The sequence below is a fragment of the Periplaneta americana genome, chromosome 12 (assembly GCF_040183065.1).
Source record: "Periplaneta americana isolate PAMFEO1 chromosome 12, P.americana_PAMFEO1_priV1, whole genome shotgun sequence".
Lineage (NCBI taxonomy): Eukaryota > Metazoa > Arthropoda > Insecta > Blattodea > Blattidae > Periplaneta > Periplaneta americana.
In genome coordinates this window covers 43,210,312-43,236,651 of record NC_091128.1, presented here as the reverse complement: position 1 = coordinate 43,236,651, position 26,340 = coordinate 43,210,312, and the positions used below count along the sequence as shown (strand labels likewise).

General features: G+C 35.6%; 1 protein-coding gene across 4 annotated transcripts in view; it reads right to left on the bottom strand.

The window, feature by feature from the left end:
- Positions 1 to 26,340, bottom strand: part of gro (TLE family member transcriptional corepressor groucho) — a 676,251-nt gene that overhangs the window by 250,941 nt on the left and 398,970 nt on the right. For all 4 annotated transcript variants that reach the window (XM_069841169.1, XM_069841170.1, XM_069841171.1 and 1 more), the window contains exon 4: positions 3,100 to 3,144. In XM_069841169.1, coding sequence (XP_069697270.1) covers positions 3,100 to 3,144 — 45 coding nt within the window. The remainder of the gene's footprint in view (positions 1 to 3,099; positions 3,145 to 26,340) is intronic.

The window sequence follows — 26,340 nt, the reverse complement described above, 5'->3', positions numbered from 1 at the left end:
ACAGTTCCGATCAGTGATAATTTATAGCGTCAATGAAATGTGTTCTATAGTGTCAGTGAAATGTGTTACAGAGTGTCAGTGAAATGTGTGCTAAAGTGTCAGTGAAATGCGTCATAGTGCCACTACAGGGAATGAGATGAGAGTAAAGTGAAAGACTATTAAAACTTATGTAGGACCTATACATAATTATGTAGGTTGTGTTGTAAAATTAGGTGTTTTATTTTATGTTTTATTATTATTGTGTTAAATTGTATTGTGTATTCTTATTGTATTGTGTATAAAATTGTATATGTGTTGTAAATTGTATTATGTATTGTAAATTTTATTGTGTATAGCTTATCATTTTAACTGTGTATTGTTAATATTGTATATACCACTGCCACCGGGTGCTTGCCCACTTGCAGTGTAAATAAATACATACATAATAAACTACCTCAAAGCACCCGGCGTTGCACGTGTTTTCCTTTCTGCTTCTACTTTTAATTAAAGTGGTTATTACATTTTCGGAAATCTCGGAAACCTAACTATAGACAACCAAACCGAATTGTCTGTACAAGCTAAGATGAATCTTTACTTAACGTAGCCTTAGTGAAATGCCTACGAAAGTTAACTCAATTTAAAACAGTTGTAAATCAGGCATCGGAAAGAAAACATGTCATCATGTGCCCGACGTTCAACGGTTTTTTTAAATTTATATATTTGTTTTTATTTATTCATTCTGGTGTAGTTAAGGCCATTAGGCCTTTCTTCCACATCGCCAGAAATACAAATAAAATAATAGAAAAATCAAACTTAAACAAAGTAAAACCCAACGAAAATGTGATTCCTTTTCCTCTTTCTGATCAGTTTCAGCATCGAATCAATAATTATGCACATATATAATTTAATTTATATTGCAAGATTTTTTACCCCTTGACCGCTGTACACCCACTTATATCATACACAGTTTTTTTCAATATGACTTGGAAAACTATATGTTACAAATTCAGAACATATTATATTAATTCTTATTTTATACACATAATACGGATACAATATAAACTTGCAATAAGTGATTTTTTTAACATAAAGAGTAATATTCAGGGAGACGTATTTTAGAAATTAAGAGATTGATATTTCCACAATGCATAACATACTACATTTGCAACGTGATTATACAGATAGAATTTCGCAGTAATATATTTTCGGACGTGAACAACAATATTTTGAGAGACGTACATATATTTTAGAATTAATACAGTGTTATTTTCAGTCGCCTTACGTACATTCACATACTACATTAGCAACATGACAGAATTATCACTAAATTGCTTTTTGATATGTGTAAATTTTTTTCCACTCCTTTGTATAAAATATAGTCCAGGATGTGAAAAACACGCAGTTTTTAAGTCAATGTCTGCAACTTTGAGCTGCTATCCTTGAGCTTCATTTTAATATGGCCATTACAAATGCTAGTCGCACTGAAATTGCAGTTGCTTAAAATCGAATGGGTATCATAGCAATACGTGAGATAAAAACATATTCTCCTTTCGTTTTTCCAGGTAATATTGCCACTTCTATTACGTTTTGCATGAGTTCTTCACACCAGTTCTTGTTGGTGCATAATTTTGGTGGGTCAATATTTCGCAATAGTACTTCTGGTTATTCAATATTAAGTAAATAATGTAATAGCAATCCTTGTAGTTCGAAAGAATTCTAGAATTCAATTGGATAAGACATAGCCTGCTCACTATCCACAACTGCATCGAGGAATTCATAATACGGTCCTGGACTGCGTAGAGATAGCCTACTTATTGCACGAATTATCTAGTTTTAGCCTTCATTATGTGTATCAACAATGTTATTTAATTTCGTGTTATAATTTCCACAGCCTCGTGAAAGTCGATGTTGAATACAACAGACAATAATAAAAACACAAATGACTGTAGAAGATGCATTTCAATATTACACATGAATGTTTGATCGTTTTTATTTATATGTTTTATTTTTTAATTAATTTAACGTCCAATTGCACAATTTTAATATAGCCTATGTTTTTCTCCTGGTTATGAAGGTTAAATGTGCAAACTTTGGCACATATCGGTCAAAGCGTGTAGATTTGTATAGAGAGCATACACACATACATACCCACATTCACTTTTATACAGTATATTAGATACAATCGATCTGTAACTCAAAGCACTGAGGAAGGAAGATGGATCCATCCAGTGGTTGAGTTGGAAAATAAAGAGAACCGATACTCTCCTAATACTTCAAATTTTTCCACAAGTGGAGGTGAGCTTCTTTTTTCTGGAAGTAAAGATCGTTTACTGATCGTTTAGGAGAGCACAACCGGGATTTCAGGCAGTGAATTAAACCGATGTAGCAAGGATCTACTCAAATTAATACACATTTATGTAAGTCCGCAATATGTTTTACAATATTATTACTTTTAATTAGAGCTACAATTTAGTCCAATGCACTGAAAGCTGAATAATTTGAATAATTTCATGGAAAAATTGTTTCGGAGCGGGGTATCGATCCCGGGACCCTTCGCTTAGCGCGCGAACGCTCTACAGACTGAGCTACTCCAGGAACTATACACGACACCGTCACAATTCTTCCTTTTATATCCACACAACTCAAGTGAGCTGACAAGACTCCAGAACTCAACTATGAGTGCACACAATACTGAGTGACTTAAATTGTGTATTTCTGTTAACGTACCTCCAGTAACGAATGTATTATACAAATCTGGCTTTCAGGTAGTAGCTCCCTGTAAAGCAGGTTTTGAATAGAACTGAAAGCTCTTACACACTGCGGTGTATCAAACAAGGCCCACCCCTTCTTGTGCTAAAAGTATATGCGATATCTGCTAGATGACAACAGTGACTGAATCCTTTACTTGTGCCATAGTCTGTGCGTACAGTACTTGCAAACCGTAAACATGACTTTTATCTGACTTTTTTTTTCCGCTGTCTACTGATCAGCAAACAGCCTTTTTATAATCTGGAAATATCTGTACGTGAATGGTTCCTAGTTTACATAACTGTCAGTTCTGAAAGTATAAACTTTTAGAAAGCGATCCCAGTACAATTCAGCGCATAGTATGTACATTACCTGCTTGTGCATCTCCACGTTGAGGCCGTATGACATCTCATAGTACTGCAACAGAACAGAAAACCATTCAATTAGTAAATCGTGAAACAGATCGTCTATGTCTACAATACAGCAGAATCAGCAGCTCCCTGTGGCGGTTGTGCGTGGGAATCGTCGGGATCATCACATTGCAAGCCATTAAAAGTCTCAACTTATTTAATGGGAGGAAGCAAAGGCGTGTCGTTCGAGGTCTTGGATGCAACTTGAAGGTTGGAACCTACTCGTGTGAACAGTCAGTTGTAGCCTACGCCTCCAACAAGAAGCGCGGCCTACTCTCCTGAGCAAGACAGATTCAACCCTTGACAGCTTTTCAGCGCGGATTAAACACAAAATCATTCCATATCGAGTAGCGTAGTCAATACTAACACACAAAATATGACACATTTTATTTTACAAGATGGATTTCGTTTTTAAAGACGCCAAACTTGAAATTTAACGACTCTCTGGCAATTTATAGAACTACAGGGACATCATTTTATTTTTACTTCAATTTTTATTGTACCTGAGTTTTTGAATGCACTTCACCCCCATCCCCTCTACTAGTAAACTTCAACCGTTCTCCACACAGAACCAAGCGTATACAGTCAAAGTCGCCTTACGGTCGTAAACACAAACAGTACTGAGTTAGTGAGTATAGTACGTTCCAGAAATATTTTCGCGTTTTCCAGTGACGAAAGAGCTTTCAATATTGAATAATACTTTCGCACAGGTACTGTCGTCCGTTTGCCTACATCGCATCCCGGTTCCTCCCACCCGCTTCCGCTCGGCCCTTTGTATAGGCTAGTGGCTGGGCTGTCTTAGCTCTTTTCTGAAAACAATATATAAAACTGTTTAAAATAACTAAAATAAAGGGGCCTCGTTAATTAATTGTTATGTGATTTCCCTCCTTTCTACAACCCTGGACAAAACCACTTGGACGGACAGTAGACAGCATGTCTTAGTAATTATATCTTTTCGGATCGGGCAGAAGTGAAGATTGAATTTACAGTATGTAAGGTACTCTTTTATAGTATAGGATAGGTACAGAATTATTCCAACATGAGTTACTAGTACGAAGGACGAAACTAGTAACTGGAATTAGGTACAATAGTCTATAGCGCGACAATATGAAAAAAAAAAAAAAAACTGAAGCCTTTATCGAAATGAACGGCCACCATTTTCAAAAATGTGTTTAAATATCTATATTATGATTATTTTTCAATTTAACTTCATTCTCTATATTGTACGCTAATGTGCTGTAGACAGTATAATGTACACTGCATCATGAATACGTCCGAATGGATAGCTCAGTTCGTGAGTAAAAACACTTATTGTTAATACTGTACTGTATTTTGATTAAAGAAAATCCTAATGAAAATTATCAAACTCAGAATCGCGAAATTTCCTAGTTTACGTAAATGGATGAACTACTTTTCTTCCCTCCTGCACCTAGTAAAGTGATTTGCTTGTATTTTACGCCAGTATCATCGAACTCCAGTCGTGGAAGGGGGTAGCAAACGGTGTTTCCGGTTTTCAACCGTCAACCCAAAGGTATAGCCAGGTTAATATTAGAAATGTTAGTAAACATAAAATGATGTCCCTGTATAATCGCTACAAGGGCGGCTCGATTATGAACTACGTCTGCACACTGGCGTGAGGCAATTTTTTTGCGGTCAGTTGCTAAGCGCTGAAGTAACATCTGTTGAAATCTGCGTGCGAAAACATTGTACAGTATTTCTTTGACTTATCTATAAAGACTGCCACAATTCTTATTTTATTTTTGCATAAAATAATAATTTTTCTATAAATTAAAATCGAGTATAAAATAATAGCCAAGCACAACGTAACTGATGCGCTACTTGAGCTCCAGTAAATCTGATTTGTTCGCGAAATCATATGACGTCACATGTCCAGAAGCACCGTGCACGCGAATCTAACGATTACTATGATATCATCACACTATGGATGGCTATCTGTACATAGTGCTATGAGAAGGATACTGAAATGGAAAATTTTCCACTACATTTTCTTTTCGGAAAATTTTCCGTTTCAGTTAATTATTGATTTCTTCCTTAATGGCAGCACATGTATTGCTCACTCAGTAGTCTTCATTAGAGTCCGGATTTATATGCAAACTGATTTACCATATGCAAACACGGTATTCTTCGATTACCATGACAACGGTAATAATTTAATACATACATTTTTAGTGGATATGATTGCATATTTTAAGATGTATTTACTTTCCGTGAATATTTTTCTATTTCAGTATAGAAATAGCATATTCTGGACATATTTTGATATATATTTTCTTTCGTAACACAAAAAAGTTAAAACGCCGACTACCCCTAACGACTATCGACCTATTATTATTTTACCTATCTTATCGAAAGCGTTAGAGAGGATAGTACACAGACAACTCACTGACTACCTAAACAGTTATGAACTCTTGGACACACATTAGTCAGATTTTAGGACTCGACACAGTACAGCGACTGCACTGTTGAAAGAAACGGAAGACATCCGAAAAGCTATGGACAAACGTAAAATTACAATACTGACACTACTACAATTCAGTAAAGCGTTTGACACTGTAAATATCGACTTACTGACGAGAAAATTACGATCACTCCAACTATCAGAAAGCACAGTTTCTTGGTCCTCCTCTTATCTCAGCGAACGTCAGCAGTGTATTTCGATTGGAAGCTGAACTTCCTCTTGACGTATCGTCGATTCTGGAATCCCGCAAGGATCTGTTCTATCACCACTACTACTCACTATTTACGTAAATGACATCCCCTCGACTCTACAGCACTGTAAGCATCACCACTACGCAGACGATTTACAAATCTATATCCATACAACCCCTGACTCACTCAATGACGTAATACACAATCTTAACGAGGACTTTGAATCTATATCTGCATGGACCAGAAAGTTTGGTTTGACTCTCAATGCAAGAAAATCACAAGCAATCCTAGTGGGACATCAACGTCTATTATGCAACATTACTCCTGTTCTTCCAGCCAAGTTAAACGACACAATAATCCCTTTTGCTTCCTTTGTTAAAAACCTTGGAGTTTACGTTGATACGTATTTAAACTGGAATAACCAAGTAACCCATATTACCAAAAAAGTGCTTTCCATACTACATTCCTTAAACAGCATTCGAAAATTCCTTCCACTATCACTCAAGAAAATACTAGTGGAAACACTAGTAATGCCCCACTTCGATTTTGTGATTTTCTACTGACTGACCTCAATGTCAACCAGTCGCAAAGATTACAACGTGTTCATAATTCTTGTGTTCGCTTCGTGTGCGATGTCCGTCGCGCTGACCACATTACCCCATCCTTCCAAACTCTAAACTGGCTACGGCTTAACGAACGTAGAAATTTTCATTCTCTTGTTCTCCTTTTCCAAGTCCTTCACACTTCTACACCTACCTACCTTGCCTCCCGTTTCAGTTACCTGTCATCATATCATAATCTCTTCACACGCACGCAAAATAGCCGGATACTAGCCATACCAACACACAAGACATCGTATTCATCATCATACACAATCTCGCTCTCGCTTGTGGAATACCCTACCCAGTGACATCAGAGACTGTCGGAATTTAGTAGCGTTCAAAAGCAAACTTATTAAGCATTTTCTTACTGCGTAGAGTACGTTCACTTTTTACTTAATTAATAAAAAAAATTTTTTCTCTCTTCTTAACTTTTACAATGAACTATCTAGCTATTATTAATCAGTTAATATTTTAGTACTTTGATTCTTATTGTATTTGTAAATTTAATATTAATACTTACTTACTTACCTACAAATTGCTTTTAAGAAACCCGAAGGTTCATTGCCGCCCTCACATAAGCCCGCCATCGGTCCCTATCCTGTGCAAGATTAATCCAGTCTGTATCATCATACCCCACCTCCCTCAAATCCATTTTAATATTATCCTCCCATCTACGTCTCGGCCTCCCTAAAGGTCTTTTTCCCTCCGGTCTCCCAACTAACACTCTATATGCATTTCTGGATTCGCCCATACGTGCTACATGCCCTGCCCATCTCAAACGTCTGGATTTTAAGTTCCTAATTATGTCAGGTGAAGAATACAATGCGTGCAGTTCTGTGTTGTGTAACTTTCTCCATTCTCCTGTAACTTCATCCCGCTTAGCCCCAAATATTTTCCTAAGCACCTTCTTCTCAAACACCCTTAACCTATGTTCCTCTCTCAGAGTGAGAGTCCAAGTTTCACAACCATACAGAAGAACCGGTAATATAACTGTTTTATAAATTCTAACTTTCAGATTTTTGGACAGCAGACTGGATGATAAGAGCTTCTCAACCGAATAATAACAGGCATTTCCCATATTTATTCTGCGTTTAATTTCCTCCCGAGTGTAATTTATATTTGTTACTGTTGCTCCAAGATATTTGAATTTTTCCACCTCTTCGAAGGATAAATATCCAATTTTTATATTTCCATTTCGTACAATATTCTGGTCACGAGACATAATCATATACTTTGTCTTTTCGGGATTTACTTCCAAACCGATCGCTTTACTTGCTTTAAGTAAAATTTCCGTGTTTTCCCTAATCGTTTGTGTATTTTCTCCTAACATATTCACGTCATCCCAATAGACAAGAAGTTGATGTAACCCGTTCAATTCCAAACCCTGCCTGTTATCCTGAACTTTCCTAATGGCATATTCTAGAGCGAAGTTAAAAAGTAAAGGTGATAGTGCATTTCCCTGCTTTAGCCCGCAGTGAATTGGAAAAGCATCAGATAGAAACTGACCTATACGGACTCTGCTGTATGTTTCACTGAGACACATTTTAATTAATCGAACTAGTTTCTTGGGAATACCAAATTCAATAAGAATATCATATAATACTTCCCTCTTAACCGAGTCATATGCCTTTTTGAAATCTATGAATAACTGATGTACTGTACCCTTATACTCCCATTTTTTCTCCATTATCTGTCGAATACAAAAAATCTGATCAATAGTCGATCTATTACGCCGAAAACCGCACTGATGATCCCCAATAATTTCATCTACGTACGGAGTTAATCTTCTCAAAAGAATATTGGACAAAATTTTCTACGACGTCAACAAAAGTGATATTCCTCGAAAGTAAATTTAATATTAATTGTAATTATAATTGTAATTGTATTCTTAATATTGTAGTTGTAATCCCTTGGTAGAGGGGAAGAGAAGGCCTGATGGCCTTATCTCTATCAGCTTAAATAAATAAATAACCGCAGCTTAAATAAAAATATATAAAAAATGGCATATTAAGCGATTGTCCGAAGCTTAGTATGGAATGATTTATGCCCTATGGACATGCGGCATTAAGCTTAGCTATTTTTTTAATACCACTTGAGTCAGTTTACCTGAAAGAATAAAAATGGAAGCACAGTGTTCTGCACTGCAAGAGTCCTTGTACTTCGTTCAAAATGCTATTGATGCTCTGAGAACAGAAACACACGGAATTGCAATAACATTTCTTAAAAACTTCAATCACTGCTTGCAAATAATTCTGAATACCATTCTTCTTGTAAGATAACTGGGAATGACTCCACTTTCTGGTCAAATTAATGCTTTTCTTCTTCCATAAGTTAAAAAATACGCCCGATCTTTTGGTGCAAGAAGTGTGATTCTTAGAATTTGATAGATTTGGTTTCAAAAAGGTGGTAGCTCCTGCAGCTAAATACAGGGTGAACCGTAAGTAGTGTCATTAATTTCAGAGGGTTATTCTTTGAGATATTTCAAATAAAAAAGTTAAACAACATTTTGATCGTTTTTATTTCCTTTTCGAGTTAAAATCTGTTTTGTATGAAATATTTCATAGCTTGTTCTGGGAAAGCCATTGATTTAGATCCCTAACTGTTCAGTGAATTTAAAAGAACAGAATATTACAAGTATGATAACAAATGATTAAAATAATTTTACTTTTATCCTTTAAGTGTGCAGAAATCTAAGCCGAATAAATGTAACTTTTCGTTCTGCAAAGAAATTTTAGAATGTTATATTCTGTCCGCATCATATTTTTTCACATTTAAAGGACAAAACTAAAATTCTTTGAATAGTAATTTATTATAATAATACACTGCTCTCTTAAATTGACTGAGCAGTGAGAATATTGGTAATCAATCAATGGCTTTATAATCTTTCATATGAAACAATTTTTATTTCTAAAAGCAAGCAAAAACGAGAAAAATTGTATTAATTTTGTTTGGAATATCTCAAAGAGTAACTCTCTGAAATTAATGACATTATTTACAGTTCCCTATATATATATATATATATATCTCCTGCAACTTTCTCTGAGGAACAAAGTCAGGAACGAGGAGCTACGCAACCGTACCGGCATGAAACACGTCCTAATCATCGCAGAAAGCCTGAAGTGGAAATGGGGAGGGCACGTGGTAAGGATGGACCACAGACGATGGACGCACAGACTGACATTGTGGGATCCCAGGATCGGCAGGAGAAGAGTGGGACGCCAGATAACCAGATGGGCCGATTTCTTCAAGAAGAAGGCAGGACCACATTGGACGAGCAGTACAAGAGACAGACAGCTATGGAGAAATCTAGAAGCCACCGTCCTCAGTGTATAGTGTGGTGCGAATCTTACAAGTGCATATAGTGTTTGTGTACATAGAACGCTCCTTAGGATCGGCTCACCTAACGAGTGAAGTCTACTGAGCCAAGCCCAGTCCATCAGGAGGCCCTTGCCCTTACGTGATCTAGTAGACTAAATTTATTATATATATATATATATATATATATATATATATATATATATATATATATATACGAAGAGTCCACTGCAAGAATGATGGATGTTACTTTCCTGTCGAAAATGAACCAAGATTGTCAATGCATAGCTTAAGCCATATAGTATGTACATACAGAGTTATATGGCATTAACACTGATAGTCATTGTCCAGTAATGATCGGAAAATCATAGTTAAGCTTTGAGCGCTAAGCATTTCAAACTTTCAATTGCTTCTCCTGCAAAATGTATTCCAAATGACAGCCATCATTCTTGCAGTGGACTCTTCATATATATATATATATATATATATATATATATATATATATATATATATATAAACACACATTTTAGTGTACTTTGTAAACTTTTATTGTTTTTTGTAACGCAGTTATACTCCTGCTTGAGTGTTAGAGAAGGCCGTATGGTCTTAACTCTGCCAGGTTAAATAAACCATTATATATATATATATATATATATATATATAGAGAGAGAGAGAGAGAGGTATATCTGCTATGTCTTGTGTTTTAGTTCATGATATTCGCAATAATATATGTGTGTTGAGTTCAAAATGTGGTTAATTACATTCAATTTTATTGCAAAAAGGGAGTAGCTCCATTATATGATTGCATTTTACCCCCCTAAATTGCAGATTATAATGAATGATTGAGTGATAAAATGAAACTCTTAGGTACCTACGACATACTCTGAAAAAAGAAAGCTCAGTTAAAATGTGAATTTTTTTTAGAACGTTTTTGTTTTTCACAACTTTGTAAAACAGGAACTACCTCCTTTTATCAGGGATCCCTTCAATATATTATAAAACTTGCCAAACACAGCAAGTTAAAGAAATAAGGGGAGAATTTAAATATATATATATATATATATATATATATATATATATATATATATATATATATATATATAATTATAGATAGATAGATAGTGAAATTTGAAGGGCGCGTCAGCATCAATGGCTATTTGCACCCATGCCTATTGTTTTTCTTTTTGTGTGGTGAAATTACATTATTGTATAACTAAAATTCACACTGACTAAAAACTTTGACACATTAAAACACACTAATATTGGACGGACAAGGTGACTCCTGATATAAAATAACATTAAAACGAACACGTAGTAGTCCCAAGATAATGTGAGACAATCATATATATAATTATATTACTTGGCTTATAATAAACTTAAAAAAAAACTTTACACAATAAGTAAGCTAAAAAAATGCTTAATAAGGGACAAGATTTCAGGAAATTGTTCTCTTTATATCTGCCTGGTATTTCCTTTGTATTATTCTCATTGTATTCCTCTTGTACTCCTTGTATTCCCCCTGTCTCCAGGTGACCGCACCCAGACGTAGTTCTACGTACACTTATGCAGCATAGCTGTGCACCTGTCTATTTTATAAACATCTCATTCAAACAAAGGAATTCAAGTTATTCTATGACATACGTTGATTGCTAGTATAGTCACTGGAAAGTACAAAAAACGAAATTCCACTTTTTAACCAGAGAGAACTTTGTGTGCTACGAGTGTGAGTGCACAGGAATTAGCTGGCGCGTTCGAACAGTAGATAATACAGAATAATACAGGCATTTATATGCTACGTAACTGTCTGTTACTTCAGACGCGGCCTCAGTGTTAAAATGAGTGATGTTCCTTCCCTTCAACCACTTCCGTCAGTTAACACGCTGTGTTCTCACTCCGATTCTTTGTTGTTATTTAAGTCTGTTGACAATACTGCCAGTTGCAGGAAAGGGACGCTATTGTTACTGTATGCGTGAGTACATACTTATTACAGATGGACTCTGCGCTAGCTTTGAAGCAACGCTACTACTGCAAGAGCAATTGCCTACTCTTAACCGCGAATAGCAACATAACGTCATCGCAAAAGTGAATGATTTCATATTTCAGACCTATAACATACAATAGAAAATCTGAAAAAGTACAAGTCTTCCAAGTATTGATCAAATTCCAGCAGAATTAATACAAGAGGGTGGAAGCGCATTATCTAACGAAATTTATAAACTTGTACTTGCAATTTGGGACAAGGAAATTATACCAGAACAATGGAAGGAGTCCATAATCGTACCTATCTTTAAGAAGGGGGACAAGACTAACTGTAGTAACTTTCGAGGAATATTACTTTTGTTGACGTCGTATAAAATTTTGTCGAATATCCTTTTGAGAAGATTAACTCCATATGTAGATGAAATTATTGGGTATCATCAGTGTGGTTTTAGGCGTAATAAATCGACTATTGATCAGATTTTTTGTATTCGACAGATATTGGAGAAAAAATGGGAGTATAAGGGTACAGTACATCAGTTATTCATAGATTTCAAAAAGGCGTATGACTCGGTTATGAGAGAAGTTTTATATGATATTCTTATTGAATTTGGTATTCCCAAGAAACTAGTTCGATTAATTAAAATGTTTCTTTGTGAAACTTGCAGCAGAGTCCGTATAGGCGAGTTTCTATCTGATGCTTTTCCAATTCACTGCGGGCTAAAGCAGGGAGATGCATTGTTACCTCTACTTTTTAACTTTGCTCTAGAATATGCCATTAGGAAAGTTCAGGACAACACAGAGGGTTTGGAATTGAACGGGTTACATCAACTTCTTGTCTATGCGGATGACGTGAATATGTTAGGAGAAAATCCACAAACGATTAGGGAAAACACGGAAATTCTACTTGAAGCAAGTAAAGCGATAGGGATGGAAGTAAATCCCGAAAAGACAAAGTATATGATTATGTCTCGTGACCAGAATATTGTACGAAATGGAAATATAAAAATTGGATATTTATCCTTCGAAGAGGTGGAAAAATTCAAATATCTTGGAGCAATAGTAACAAATATAAATGACACTCAGGAGGAAATTAAACGCAGAATAAATATGGGAAATGCCTGTTATTATTCGGTTGAGAAGCTTTTGTCATCTAGTCTGCTGTCAAAAAATCTGAAAGTTAGAATTTATAAAACAGTTATATTACCGGTTGTTCTATATGGTTGTGAAGCTTGGACTCTCACTTTGAGAGAGGAACAGAGATTAAGGGTGTTTGACAATAAGGTTCTTAGGAAAATATTTGGGGCTAAGAGGGATGAAGTTACAGGAGAATGGAGAAAGTTACACAACGCAGAACTGCACGCATTGTATTTTTCACCTGACATAATTAGGAACATTAAATCCAGACGCTTGAGATGGGCAGGGCATGTAGCACGTATGGGCGAATCCAGAAATGCATATAGAGTGATAGTTGGGAGGCCGGCGGGAAAAAGACCTTTGGGGAGGCCGAGACGTAGATGGGAAGATAATATTAAAATGGATTTGAGGGAGGTGGGATGTGATGGTAGAGACTGGATTAATCTTGCTCAGGATAGGGATCAATGGCGTGCTTATGTGAGGGCGGCAATGAACCTCCGGGTTTCTTAAAAGCCAATAAGTAAGACTTATAACATAAGAGAAGTCTAGGTTAGATTTTTTTAGATTGGCAATAAAATACAGTGTATATGACTTTTCGAAGACTGGATCTGTCTTTATCTTCATATGAAAAAGGAGGGAGAAATGACATATGGATAAACTTACTTGACCGATCAACGACTAAGAAAAAGAAAGTATAAATTGAAGGAATGAAATATAAAGTGAACACAAATGGAAATGCAGTCAATAAATGGCAAGAAGTAGAGTAAAATAAAAAAGATGTACACAAAGAGGTAGAGAGCTGTTGCCAGCCTAGCAGACCTGTGCCAGATTCAACTTACGGAAAGTCTTGTACTCAAAATTTCTTCGGTAACAGAAGTAGTCCAATCCAAAACTGTATTGAATAAGTAATCACTGCTTCTTCTTTATTTAAAATGATAATACAACCCGAAAACATATTGAAAATCGGTATAAAGACAGTACCTAACAAAAATTGTACAGTTTTTGATAGGTAGAATATTACTGACAAACTATTATGTTCATTAAAAGTTTCTTCGGCAACAGAAATAGCCAATCCAAAACCTTCTCGAATTAAGTTGCCGTTGCTTCGTCCCCCAGATTTAAGGTGGTAATTTAAGCGCAAAACACAGTGGAAATCGGTATACAGAAAGAAACAAAAATTTTGCAGTTTTGTTTCAGATATAATATTTTCCGACTACGTGTCTATTTACTTTAATTTTACATTATTTATGCATAATAGACGCGAAATATTGGTGGCAGAATGAAAAGAAAACACAAAGATATAAAAAAATTAATCATCAACATGGCGCATACATTGTAATAAGTTTCGCATTTCGAAACAACAGTTTTCCTATGTTGCTGATAACATTACTTTTTACAGATTATTTGTTAATTGTTATTGAAAGAAAAATGAGTACCGAGTAAAAAAACTACCATGTACTAATCATATTTGAAAATAAAATATTGCGAAAAAAATTAGAACCAACTAACGAAAGTAACATGTGCAAATACCTAAGGAACAAAGATATTAGGAGAGTTTATATTAATAGCAATTATTTAACTGCAATAATCTGAAATAGATGATTAAAATTGTTCCTATATATCCTGGCAAAGAAGAATGATTACATCATCAAGCGCTCCAGACGGAACAAGACATTTGGGTAGACTAAAACTTCCTTGGAGAGACCTAATACATAGTGTTCACCAGGCAATAGATATGCTCAGGTAAATGTTGTAGGCCTTCTACTGAGACTGCCAAGAAAATAGTGTAGGTTTCCCTGAATCGAACGGGGAAAGGTTTTGTGTTGAGTATGGACAGATAACACAGGCTGAAGAGACGTCAAGGATAAAACATTTTATTTGTGATACGTAGACCTATTTTACCAAGAAATAGTATGAAAAGTGTACGAAAAGCAAGTACAGAAACAGACTTCATGCACGCTCTTATTTTCGACTTAAGTTAACCGCCACTTGGCCCAATATAGAATAACTTATGTAAAAACGGCGGTCCAATCATCACACTAGTTCGGTGAATATATAACGTTTTATTTTAAATTTCAGATCTGGTTAATTAGAATAATTTATTTTTCAAAGTGTACTAATTTAACTTGAAATTTAATATCTGGGTCCTGGACCTAAGAAGGTTGAGACCCACTGGTTTTGACTATCAATTGCATTGCTGTCTGGATACATAGCCTCAGGGAATGAGGAAGCAATTATGAAGTAGTTAACGAGAAAGCTCCGTCTTGTTAAAAATAAATGCGGAGAGTATAAAGATACAAATGAAAAGAAATATCAAAACTTTATTTCAAATCCCAAACAACTTACAATCTCAATCATACTCACAATAACAATCATGAACAATAAATGTTTCACGTAATTAGTTTTAGGGATTCGAATCTCTTCTCACTTTTTCGGTATCAGGTATGCCTATGCTTAAAACGTGTATTTCCGCGAAAAACTAGACACAGATTTTTGCAGCATCGCAAATGCTTTCTGACACTTCATATAATGACAAAATGAAAACAAAAAGAACTGAAGAAGAATGACGTCATTACGCAAGCTATATGCAGCACATAAAGCAGTTGGTCACATGAAGGGCCTGCTATGTTCCACAAGGGTTGTAGAATCAGAGATAGGAGCATCTCCGGGAGCAGTCGATAAAAATGTACCGACCCCGACCTCGATGTACTAGCTTTCAAGAAAATATTCGTTTCGCACTTTCCTTCCGCGTGAGCCGCCAAAGACCTTGCGTTTCAGTGACGTGTTGAGCCATATAGTGTGAGTAATAAATGCCCCCATTATTCTAATGACCGACCTATGACGCAGTTTACCACTGCAATTACATTTGCACTTGAGGACAGAATGGCTGATAAATCAATGTATAATTTTAAATCATTATTGCTCTCTTCTATTTTAACTTCTTTGGATGTAACAAATTATAACGCTACTAGCTTTGTCCAGAGACTTTCTGTATCTGTGAGAAGCGTCGAGAAATTGGAACCAGGCATGGCCAACCTTACTGCATAATTAAGTAAATACGGGGATGTGAGTGCTTCTAATAAATGGACAGTAATAGGTTTTCCTTATTCCTCACCGATAAAGCAGCTGCAATGTCTAATTTTTACAGTACTGGTAATACTAAATAAATGAGTCTATGTTTAAACATATCTGATGCAGATAAAAATATACCGTGTGTTTTTCTGGGTATAGGAGATTGGTACACACATCAAAATTGTCTAAGAAACAACTGAATAAATTAGAGATATTAATAAAATTGACCAAGTTACGAAACTGAACGGAAGTGAATATTAAAGTACTAGTCATTTGTCATTCTACCAGGTTACCATAGTAACCAACGTTGTTATTTTGTATTGTTACATTGAAAATAACTAAATTAGTGTGTTTTAACAGGGGACATATGTAACTAAAACCGTGTAAAATCGTAATAAACAGTTAAGAATAGTTTTAATGATGGAAGAACGTCGTCATTTAAACCATGATCAAAATGTTTAACGCGACTGGCATAATTGAAAGTGGCGGAACACAAGCTGATGTTGCAAGGGTCTAAATACGGGAAGAGGTGTAATTTCAAGAATGTGAAGTCGTTATGAACAATATGGCAGTTCAGAAGAAAGGCACCAAAGAAAACCAAGGGTTACCACTGCAGGACAAGACAGATTTCTGTACCTTGAGGGAAAGAACTTCAACTGCCGCAATGTTAAGAAGTGCCTTGCACAATGTAAGTAACGTAATTGTTTCAACTCAAACTATCAGAAACAGACTGCATGAAAGAGGCCTTCATGCCCGTCGACCTTTAAGGTGTCCAGCTATTCGTCATGGAAATCGAGCACGTCGTGTTTTGTGATGCCCACAACATCAAAATTGGACAGTGGATCAATAAGGACAGGTCCTCTTTACAGATGAATTACGCTTCGGTTTGCACCCAGACTCGAAAAGAGTGCTCATGTGGAAGCCATCAGGTGACGCAGAAAGGCTTAGGAACGGACAGGAGATCCACAAATTTCAAGGAGCTTCCGTCATGATCTGGGGAGGAATAATGACCAATAGAAAGACGAACCTAGTTCTTGTAAGAGGAACACAGCGGCCAAATGTTTATATTCTAAACATTTTGCAACCTTTGGTGCTTCCGATCGCTGAAGAGTAGGGGCCTAAATTCCTCTACATGCACAATAATACCAGAGCACAAGTTGCCGGACTGGTGTGTCAATAGTTTCAAACACACAATATTCAAGTGCTACAGTAGCCTGCGCAAATCTCCTGATCTAAACCTCATAGAGCACCTTTGGGCTTGGGATAATCTTCAAAGAAAAGTTTCGGAGGATCTAGACATCATCCAGAGTTTGGATCAGCCGTACACTTGGCTTAAACATCACAGGGAGAACATTTCTCAAGATGAGATTTTCCATCTTATTTCGTCAAATCCAATCGCCTTAAACGTTTCATCATGGTTTAAATGACGAAGTTCATCCATCATTAAAACTATTCTTTACTGTTTATTACGATTTTACACGGTTTTTAGTTACATATGTCCCCTGTTAAAACACACTAATTTAATTGTTTCCAATGTAACAATACAAAATAACAATGTTGGTTACTATGGTAACCAGGTAAAATGACAAATGACTAGTACTTTAATATTCACTTCCGTTAAGTTTTGTAACTTGGTCAATTTTCTTGATATTTCAAATTTTTTAGTTGTTCCTTAGACAATTTTGATGTGTGTATTTAACTTTGCTATAAGAAATCTGTGAATAAAAACAATGAAGAAATAACTTCATCAGTGGATCAAGTTTAGAAATTTGCAGGCGCTGACAATTTGTAAGACAAGAGAACTTCATTTGTGGTTACTAAGTCTTAATCATGATATTGATCACTTGGCACTCGAATATAAACGTGTCACGTAAGAAGGATTAATAGAGCCGTTTTCTTTCGGTATTAGCAATAAACACGAAAAATAATTCTTTGTGTGGTTAAAGGTAACTATAAGTTTAGTACTAAATGTACGAGTAGCTTATCTATGACAAAATTTATCACAAGAATTTTGCGTTTTCTTACGAAAGACTTAATTTGCGCCATAAACACGAAAAAAAGTGTATTTTTTTAATTTTATTAACTTTAACAGTAAATAAGATATAGTTTTTTCAAGAAATACTTCGTACATAGGCTACCTAAATCCTTTGACTTTTTCTTAGGCTATTTACATCGGTCATTCAATAATTAGTGGCAACATTTGAATTAACAACAAAGAAAACATTTTTGCAATAGTCACATTGTTGCATTTCTCAGAAGTAATCTCCTCCATCATGAAGAACCCGCCTCCACACCTCAGGGAGACGACAGATGCCATCCACAGCGTCTTGTTGTACTAATCTTCGAACAGACTGCTCTACTGCTGCTATAATTGCCTGTCTGGTTCTAAAGCGAACTCCTCTAAGTGGTAATTACATTTTCGGTAAAAGGTCAAAATAACATGGACTCGTATCTGGAGAGTATGGAGGATGCTCCAGAGCTTCCCAGTTCCATCTGCGAAGTAAATTAACCACAGGGATAGCTATGTGAGAGCAAACATCATCATGTAGCACAATAGGATGAAAATTCAGGCCATTTGGAGTTTTACGGCGCACCACTGGCTGTAAATGGTGTTCCAGAAAGTAACTGTACTATGCACCATTCACATGATTTATGAATGAGGATTCCGTCAAAATCATAACCAACAACGGTGTTCTTCCAGCAGCGCTCTTACAGCAGTCTTGCGATGGTGACTAGTATCAACTAGTATTTTCGAGCGAGAGCTCTTTTATGCCCGCTGCGCGCGCACGCGGAGCTCTTTTACCTGTAAACATTGCTAAAGGATGTACAGATCTTAGAACACAGCGCATCATGACGGAACGGAAGCGCTTAAAGCTTTCAAGGAAGAGTGGAAGATACAATATTTATGCTTCGAACATGGTGATGAAGTCCAGTCTTTGTTGTGTAAAAAAATATCATTTGGAAAAAAAAAAAAAAAAAAAAAAAGCAACATAAAACTGCATTATGAGACGCAACTTGAAAAAAAAATACAGGCATTATTCAGGAGAAGAGAGAAATAAATTGATTTCGGAATTGACATCGAAGGTAAATTAATTTACATTTGGGTCAGTAGATTGTATCTAGATTCCTTTTATTTCTTTTTTTAAATGTATAAGCCTATTGTTGATGTTTTATTTGTTGCTTGTTTCTGGATATTTACTTTTATTAGACTACGTGTTTCTTTAATTGAAAAATAACATTTTAACTCTGACTGCACTTTAACTTATAATATTACTAAGCTCAAAAAGCTAATTCACTTTTATTCCAATAACTATTTTCAAGATTTTGAGCAAATATGAACTAAACATTTTGAAAACTTTGATGCAAGGAACTATTTTAGTAACGTCAATATAAAATATACTTAAAAAATTAATTTCAAAACTATCAGACCTAATTGCAACAAATTTTGTAGATATTATTATAGATCTGTTTATATAGTTTAAATTTCACAAATTTTGGTCGAATATTGTGGAAGTTTTAAAAATCATACATATCCCCTTAAATGATTGACCCCAAAAATTACGATGGCTCTCAATATCTTAATTTAATCAATTTGTTTTTTCGTGTTACGTGCATCTCACAAATCGCTCTAAGAAAACTCACTGCATAATCACGACTGGAGAGTAAGAACTGCATTTTACAATCACACAATCAATATACTCTATTTTAATCAATATTGCCATTAATATTTTTTCAATAAATGCTCAAAAGTACTTAGAGATCACACACGTGGAGCAGGTAGACCCTATTAGTTTCTCCTAACCAATGAAGTAAAGTATTTACATAATAAATAATTGCGTTTAACAAGAGAATGGTTTATATACAATTAACTTTTCCTATTTCTCTTTTTGTTCCTAAAAAAACCCTTCCCTTTGCGATTTGTTTATATATATATATATATATATATATATATATATATATATATATATATTAAACAACTGAATAATTAGCCCTATTACATAGCCAGGAATTTAGTAACGCAAGTTATTCTAATAATTGCTGCCTTTATTCCCTGCATGTGCATGTACATCCCTGATGTCTACGTTATGACGCTACGTAGTGAATGCGCTATGCGCTCGTGATCAAGGTCGAGCTCTTCTACCGTGATTGGAGCTAATATCGTCTCATCCCTGTCTTACAGAGTTCACTTGCCGTTTACGGTCTGCCAGCTCCACGTTTTGTATGAACATCTTCCCTCACGCTGCGAAATGCAAGCGCCCACCTAGCCACGGTACGATATGTTGAAGTCTCTCTACCACAAGCTTTAATGCTGTATGGTATTGTCGAGCATTCTTGTCTCTTGCAAACGGAATTTTAATTAAGCATCTTTGTTCGTATTTATTAAACATTTGAGAGCACTACAGATAAATCTACAAATTAAACTCACTACAAATATCTTATAAATGAGATTATTGTCTTCAAACTCACAGATAACACACATCAGATGCTCTTCTTTCTCATTGTTATCAGCTTGCATAATTCACAGCTGATAGCGTCACATACAAACATTTTCGCCATTAATTATTAAATGACTCATGTATATAGGCCTACAAGGGTCGTACTGGAAGTTATGAGCAACCCAATGCTACAATTCCAATTCCAACAATGTAACAAAAACGACAGCATGGTCATAATCTACAGCCTTTACATTATGTACTGACATATTGTGACATCATTAGCTTGTATCACGTGACCACAGCAATATTTGCAAAATGGTCGACAACGATGTTTCGTTTCGAAGCGTGCTGTCATTGATTTCCTTTTTAAAGAGGAAAAATCTGCTACTGAAATTCACCTCACACTTCAGAGAGCATACGGAGATGTGTGCATGTACGTCAGCATTTTTTTGAGATGGGTGAAACATTTCGAAGATAGGAACACGAGCAACCAAGATGAGCCTCGTAGTGGTCGCCCTCGAACAGCCTCCACGGAACACAAGGAAAGAGTTAATGAATTCTGGAATGCATTCTGATTGAATTTCTTGAACCTGGACAGACCAAAATTCCTGTTCGCTATATCCAGACACATTTGTAGGTCCGTCGTGCATTGCGTGAGAAACACCCTGAAAAGCAGATCATCCTGCAACACGATAATGAGCGGCTTCACACTGCTTGTGTCACCATGAAGAAAATCAGGATCCCACTCTCCCTACAGTCCAGACTTGGCACCCTCCGACTACCATATTTTCGATTCTGTAAAGGAACAGCTGCAAGACCAACGCTACGAGACATTGCAGGACATCCGGAAAAAAAGTACGTGTCTTCAGGAAGCTGAAACGGATATCTACCGCAAGGAAATTTTCAATCTTACAGAACGGTGGGAAAAATGTGTGCAAAGAAATGGAAGACTATGTCTAAAAGAGACAGAAAACTCTGCAGATTATGATATACCTGGTTTGTCTAAAAAAATAAAAATTAAGATTTACAAGAATAGGTTGTTCATGATTTTCAGTACGACCCTCGTACGTTGATTTTGAATAAAATTACTTTTCCCTACCAGTTCATAACTTGACCACCCCTTGGGAACATTTTTTACATTATGTTCGGCCTGTATGAACATAAATACAGTGAGTGTCTCTCAAACAACTACGCATATTTCAGCACAAGAGACGAAATTTAACAATACCGTACTCCAGGCAATGAATCTTTGGAAACCATTTTCGTTCTACGTGGTAGGTTTAACAGTAAAGGCTGGTTCACAATAAACAGGGAACGGAAACGACAACAGGAACGAGAACGGAAATGTTAAAATAAATGTATTTAAATGTGAGTATTCATAATAGTTAATTGTGAATTCTCCCATTTAAATACATTTATTTTAACATTATTCCCCCTTTCGTTCTCGTTGTCGTTTCCGTTCCCGGCTTGTTGTGAACCAGCCTTAACTTCCCCAGGTGAAGTGATGGTGTGCAAATAGGGCGAAAAACCGAAATAAGTGCGTCTTCTCGTGTGATGTAATACCGCAGCTACGGGTTTTATTTAAGGGATAATAATGTTATTAAAAAGTGATCTTTAATGGAATCTGAAAAGTTTGAAACTTATTCCTATGTTACAGTTTGTGTATTTTACTGATTTGGAGTTAACAGTAAGTTAAAATAATAATTGAAGGGTGCACGGGAATAACGATCAAGGTCCATTTTAGAAAGTTTCGAGAAAAACGAATTTTAAAGTTTAAGCACTTAATACTTTCTTATGTGTGTATTTAATAGAAATTGACGTAGTGGTATGTCAAGAACGATGATTTCTTATTACTAGCTAGACCAAAATATGATAGTACTTCTTTTCCACTATATGATAGAATTATTAACTCAATTTCGATTTTTATGGACCTTGATAGTTTTTCCCCTGTACCCATCAATTGTGTTAATTATTTTACTGCACCTTACCATCCATAATGTCCTTCAACTAAATAATATATCAAATATTATAATATTATATTATTTAATTAAATCTGCTGGGTTAATAATAATAATAATAATAATAATAATAATAATAATAATAATAAAGTATGTTATAATTTATAATTTATGTACTGTATTTGTGTTTAAATTGATTTTGGCTCCAATCAAATTTGGCAGAGGAGACGAGGTGGGTTTATTACACGATAAGAAACATATTATTTTATTGCGAAATCACGAAAATTTGATATTTCATTTAACATAAAAAAACGATATTTGAAAAATGACCTGCGAAGTTTTAAGAAAACTATCTGTAGTAATGTCACGAAAGGTCTGAGATTTATCTGGGAAATCTCAGACCTCGAGTGACATTTATTAGGACTATTTCGTGAATAAAAAATGTAAATAATATATCCCTAAAATTCGATCACAAAATGTTAATAATTGCACATTAACGAATACTTAACCTATTCAGACATTGTGAAGTTGAAATACTCGTATATGAATATCGATTACTGCAATAAAGAAATTCGATGTTATTATTCAGTAATGCCAATTGCGAAAAGTGAAATACAGGTTAAACAATGTTAATTACATGTACAGCACTTTTCTCTTATTATTATAACATAAATACATTTCCATTATCTGCTGAAATCATAATTTAATTTAACAGTAATAGTGGGGACAGCTATATACCAATGCTTACGTATTCACAGTGAGACATGTTGCTACACAGTGAAGCCATCTCTGTATAGATAGGCCTAATTAAACACGAACTTTATTACGCCATACGGAAGGCAGTTTGATCAAAGACATTATTACTATGCAAGGTCTTAGGGTTTGATATGAGATGACATTACATAAATTTGAACATCTGACTTTTTATTAATTGTTTCATTTCATTCATAAAATACAAATTTTATAGGCTACAATTGTAGGTTAAGTTACCTGTGGGAGCAGGACCAATGTCAGCTGTGCCTTATTTCGATCGTCACTCGTGCTACAGGAAAGTATTTTTATAGCTCGACAAACGAATTCTCGCTGTAGTGTGTAACGGAACTAAAGCTGCATTTACACAGTTCAATATTCCAATCGCGTATGCGTGAATCTGGGAAGAATATTGAAATAATCAAGTTTAAAAGGTACGTTCAATTAAGATGCATGAAGATTTTGTGTCTACATGGTGCGCCGTTTTGAACGTCTTCACTGCGTAAATACTCTATATATTAATCAATATTAAATATCAACCTTGCATTCATTGCTTTAAAATTGAAAGAAAAGTTTTATCGTGTAGTTGCATCTTAATGTATTCATGATCATCAATTTACGAGGAAACAGTTGGCGACACTGACTAAACAAAAAACAAGCATGCGATAAATTGATAGCGATAAATCTAGCTGCAAAACTTATCGCGATGTTTGACTGTGGTTGGTTGGAATTCAAAATTTCATTACACTTCATTGGTCGAAAACAGAATGACGTCATATAAACGAAATAGTATAAAAGTCCGTCTGTGGAGATAGAGCTTCCGACTGAGGTTTGATCATTGTTTCCCTCTAGTACAGGCGCTTATCTTCACGGAACCAGACTATAGCTGAGATGCTCTTAATTGGCGAAACGGGTTCACGCATAGGGGAGTTATTAGGCGACTCGCGTCACCTTTCTTCGTTTCGTGCGCGCACGTATTAATTTGGCGACGTCACCGAATCGTTAGCATCCATCCGAATTCTTGGGGCGAGCCACGCGCGTTGGCGGACGCCGGTCCCCGCGCGGACTATAACCCGTGTTCCATCGGTTCTCAATTTCGTAATACAAAGAACACTACCCATCAATTTAAAAAAAAGACCAATACGCAATAAAATTGGCATAGCCGATTCTGCGAACCGCGCGGAGGACGAAATACATAGAACCGCGTCCACGTTCGTAAAAGCATCGACCGTGGAATCCACTTTCCACCGCGTTCTTTTTTAAATGCAGAGATTATGAAACTGAAAAGGGAATGACGCCGGGACGGAAGACGGCTGGCGGGCTATACGCAATCGATAGCAGCGTGGCATGGACCGGAATTGACAAGAGCGCACCGGGCTAGTGTCAATAAGGGAACTCACGGGAAGGTAAACCCGACAATACGCTGCACAGGGGTGCCCAGCGCCGGCAACGCTCAGGGGACTACAGTACAGTGCTCAGGCCAGCGTTTGATACATACATATTGAATAAGAGAGAACACTTATTACGGGAAAATAGATTTAAAAGATAACAAAAAGAGAAGGTGAAAGACAGTAATTTAAAAAAAGTAGGAAAGTGGAAGAAAAAAAGGTAAGGAAAAAGGTAAAAAAAATGTAGTAACTAATAAGAAATTCAGAATCAAAAGGAAGGGAATATTTTGAATTATAAATTACATACAAAACAGCAGAGAATTTCAGAGACAAAGTCAAGGAGGAAAGGAAAAGAAGTTAAAAATTGACAGGCGATTTCAGGAAATCCCTATGATTGCTTGTAACGTCTATACAGAAATTAGAGGAATTAAAGAGAATTTGTTGTAAGATTTAAATGTATACAATGAAAGCAATGATATACGCTATAAAAAAGTCAATCCTCAAATAATAGGCTATTAATAATAATAATAATAATAATAATAATAATAATAATAATAATAATATAACATTTACATTAGGATTTTTCCACAATATACGAGTAGTAGTAGATCCCCTTTACTCAAATAAATTTTGCTCCTCCACAAATCTCCATCCTCAGCTTCTTCAGAAAGATCTCTTCTAGCCGTACTCCTTCTGACACTGTCCATTCATGGGTTTCCTCTTCTTCCCCTTCACTCTGCAGTCCACTCCAGCATCATCTTCGGTATTCCTTCTTTGCTATCCACTTCACGTGTCCAAACCATTTTAATTTTGTTTCTTAAATTATTTGAGTAACGGGTAGAAATAATAATAATAATAATAATAATAATAATAATAATAATAATAATAAATTATTATTAGTATTATTATTATCATTATTATTATTTCTACCCATTATTATTATTATTATTATTATTATTATTATTATTATTATTATTATTATTATTATTATTAAATGCATTAAAATAGACCGAACTATTAAGAGAGTAAGTAAAGAACTGTTTTTCAGTCACAAATAATAATTAACAATATAAATGGTACTGTTATTTATCCATCTATATGTAATGTTAACGTTCCATAATACGCATTTATTGTGCACGCATCTGTCAAAGGAACAGATGAATAGCATTTTTTTTAAATACATTGCAACTTCCCACATGGATTATAATAAACTCTTCCAAGTAAGTTCTTATATATGCGAACTTCACGTGTGTATAGAAATGAACTCGTTCACCCTTTCAGGACGGGGAAAAGGTGTTGAGATGTATAGCGAAGTAACAGCCGCCAACAGTTGGATTGCAAACAAGAAAGGACTTTCGACTAGTGAATGGATATCTAGCCTGAAAATGACAGCAAATTTAGTAGCTGTTCGTTCCGTTCCCGGCAGATCTCTCGACAGTACCCGGTGCAGACATGGCTGCCCGGAGATTGAAACTTTAGCACACGTCTTGGGATTCTGTGAACAGGGATTGCTCTCGAGGAACTATAGACATCATCTTGTAATATCCAAAATTGCTGCAGCATTAAGAAATAAGGGCTGGATAATAGAAGAAGAAATCTCCTGTCTAGCTGAAAATGGGTCAACGAGACGAGTAGATATTTTAGCGTACAATGCTGACACTAAACACGATACGTTTTGAAGTAGAATGTCATCAGTCAGCCGAGGTCCACCTTGAGAAGAAGTCGATCTATGAGCCTACAGTCAACTATTTCAAGCTGAAATATGCCTTAATTCACGTTGAGGTATTCGGCTTGCTCAAAGGTGCTCGAGGGACTATACCAGCTTTTTTCGAACAATTTCGACGGCAGTTTGCTCTGCCAACATCTCTGAGGGATGACATTGTGATAATTGTGTTTAA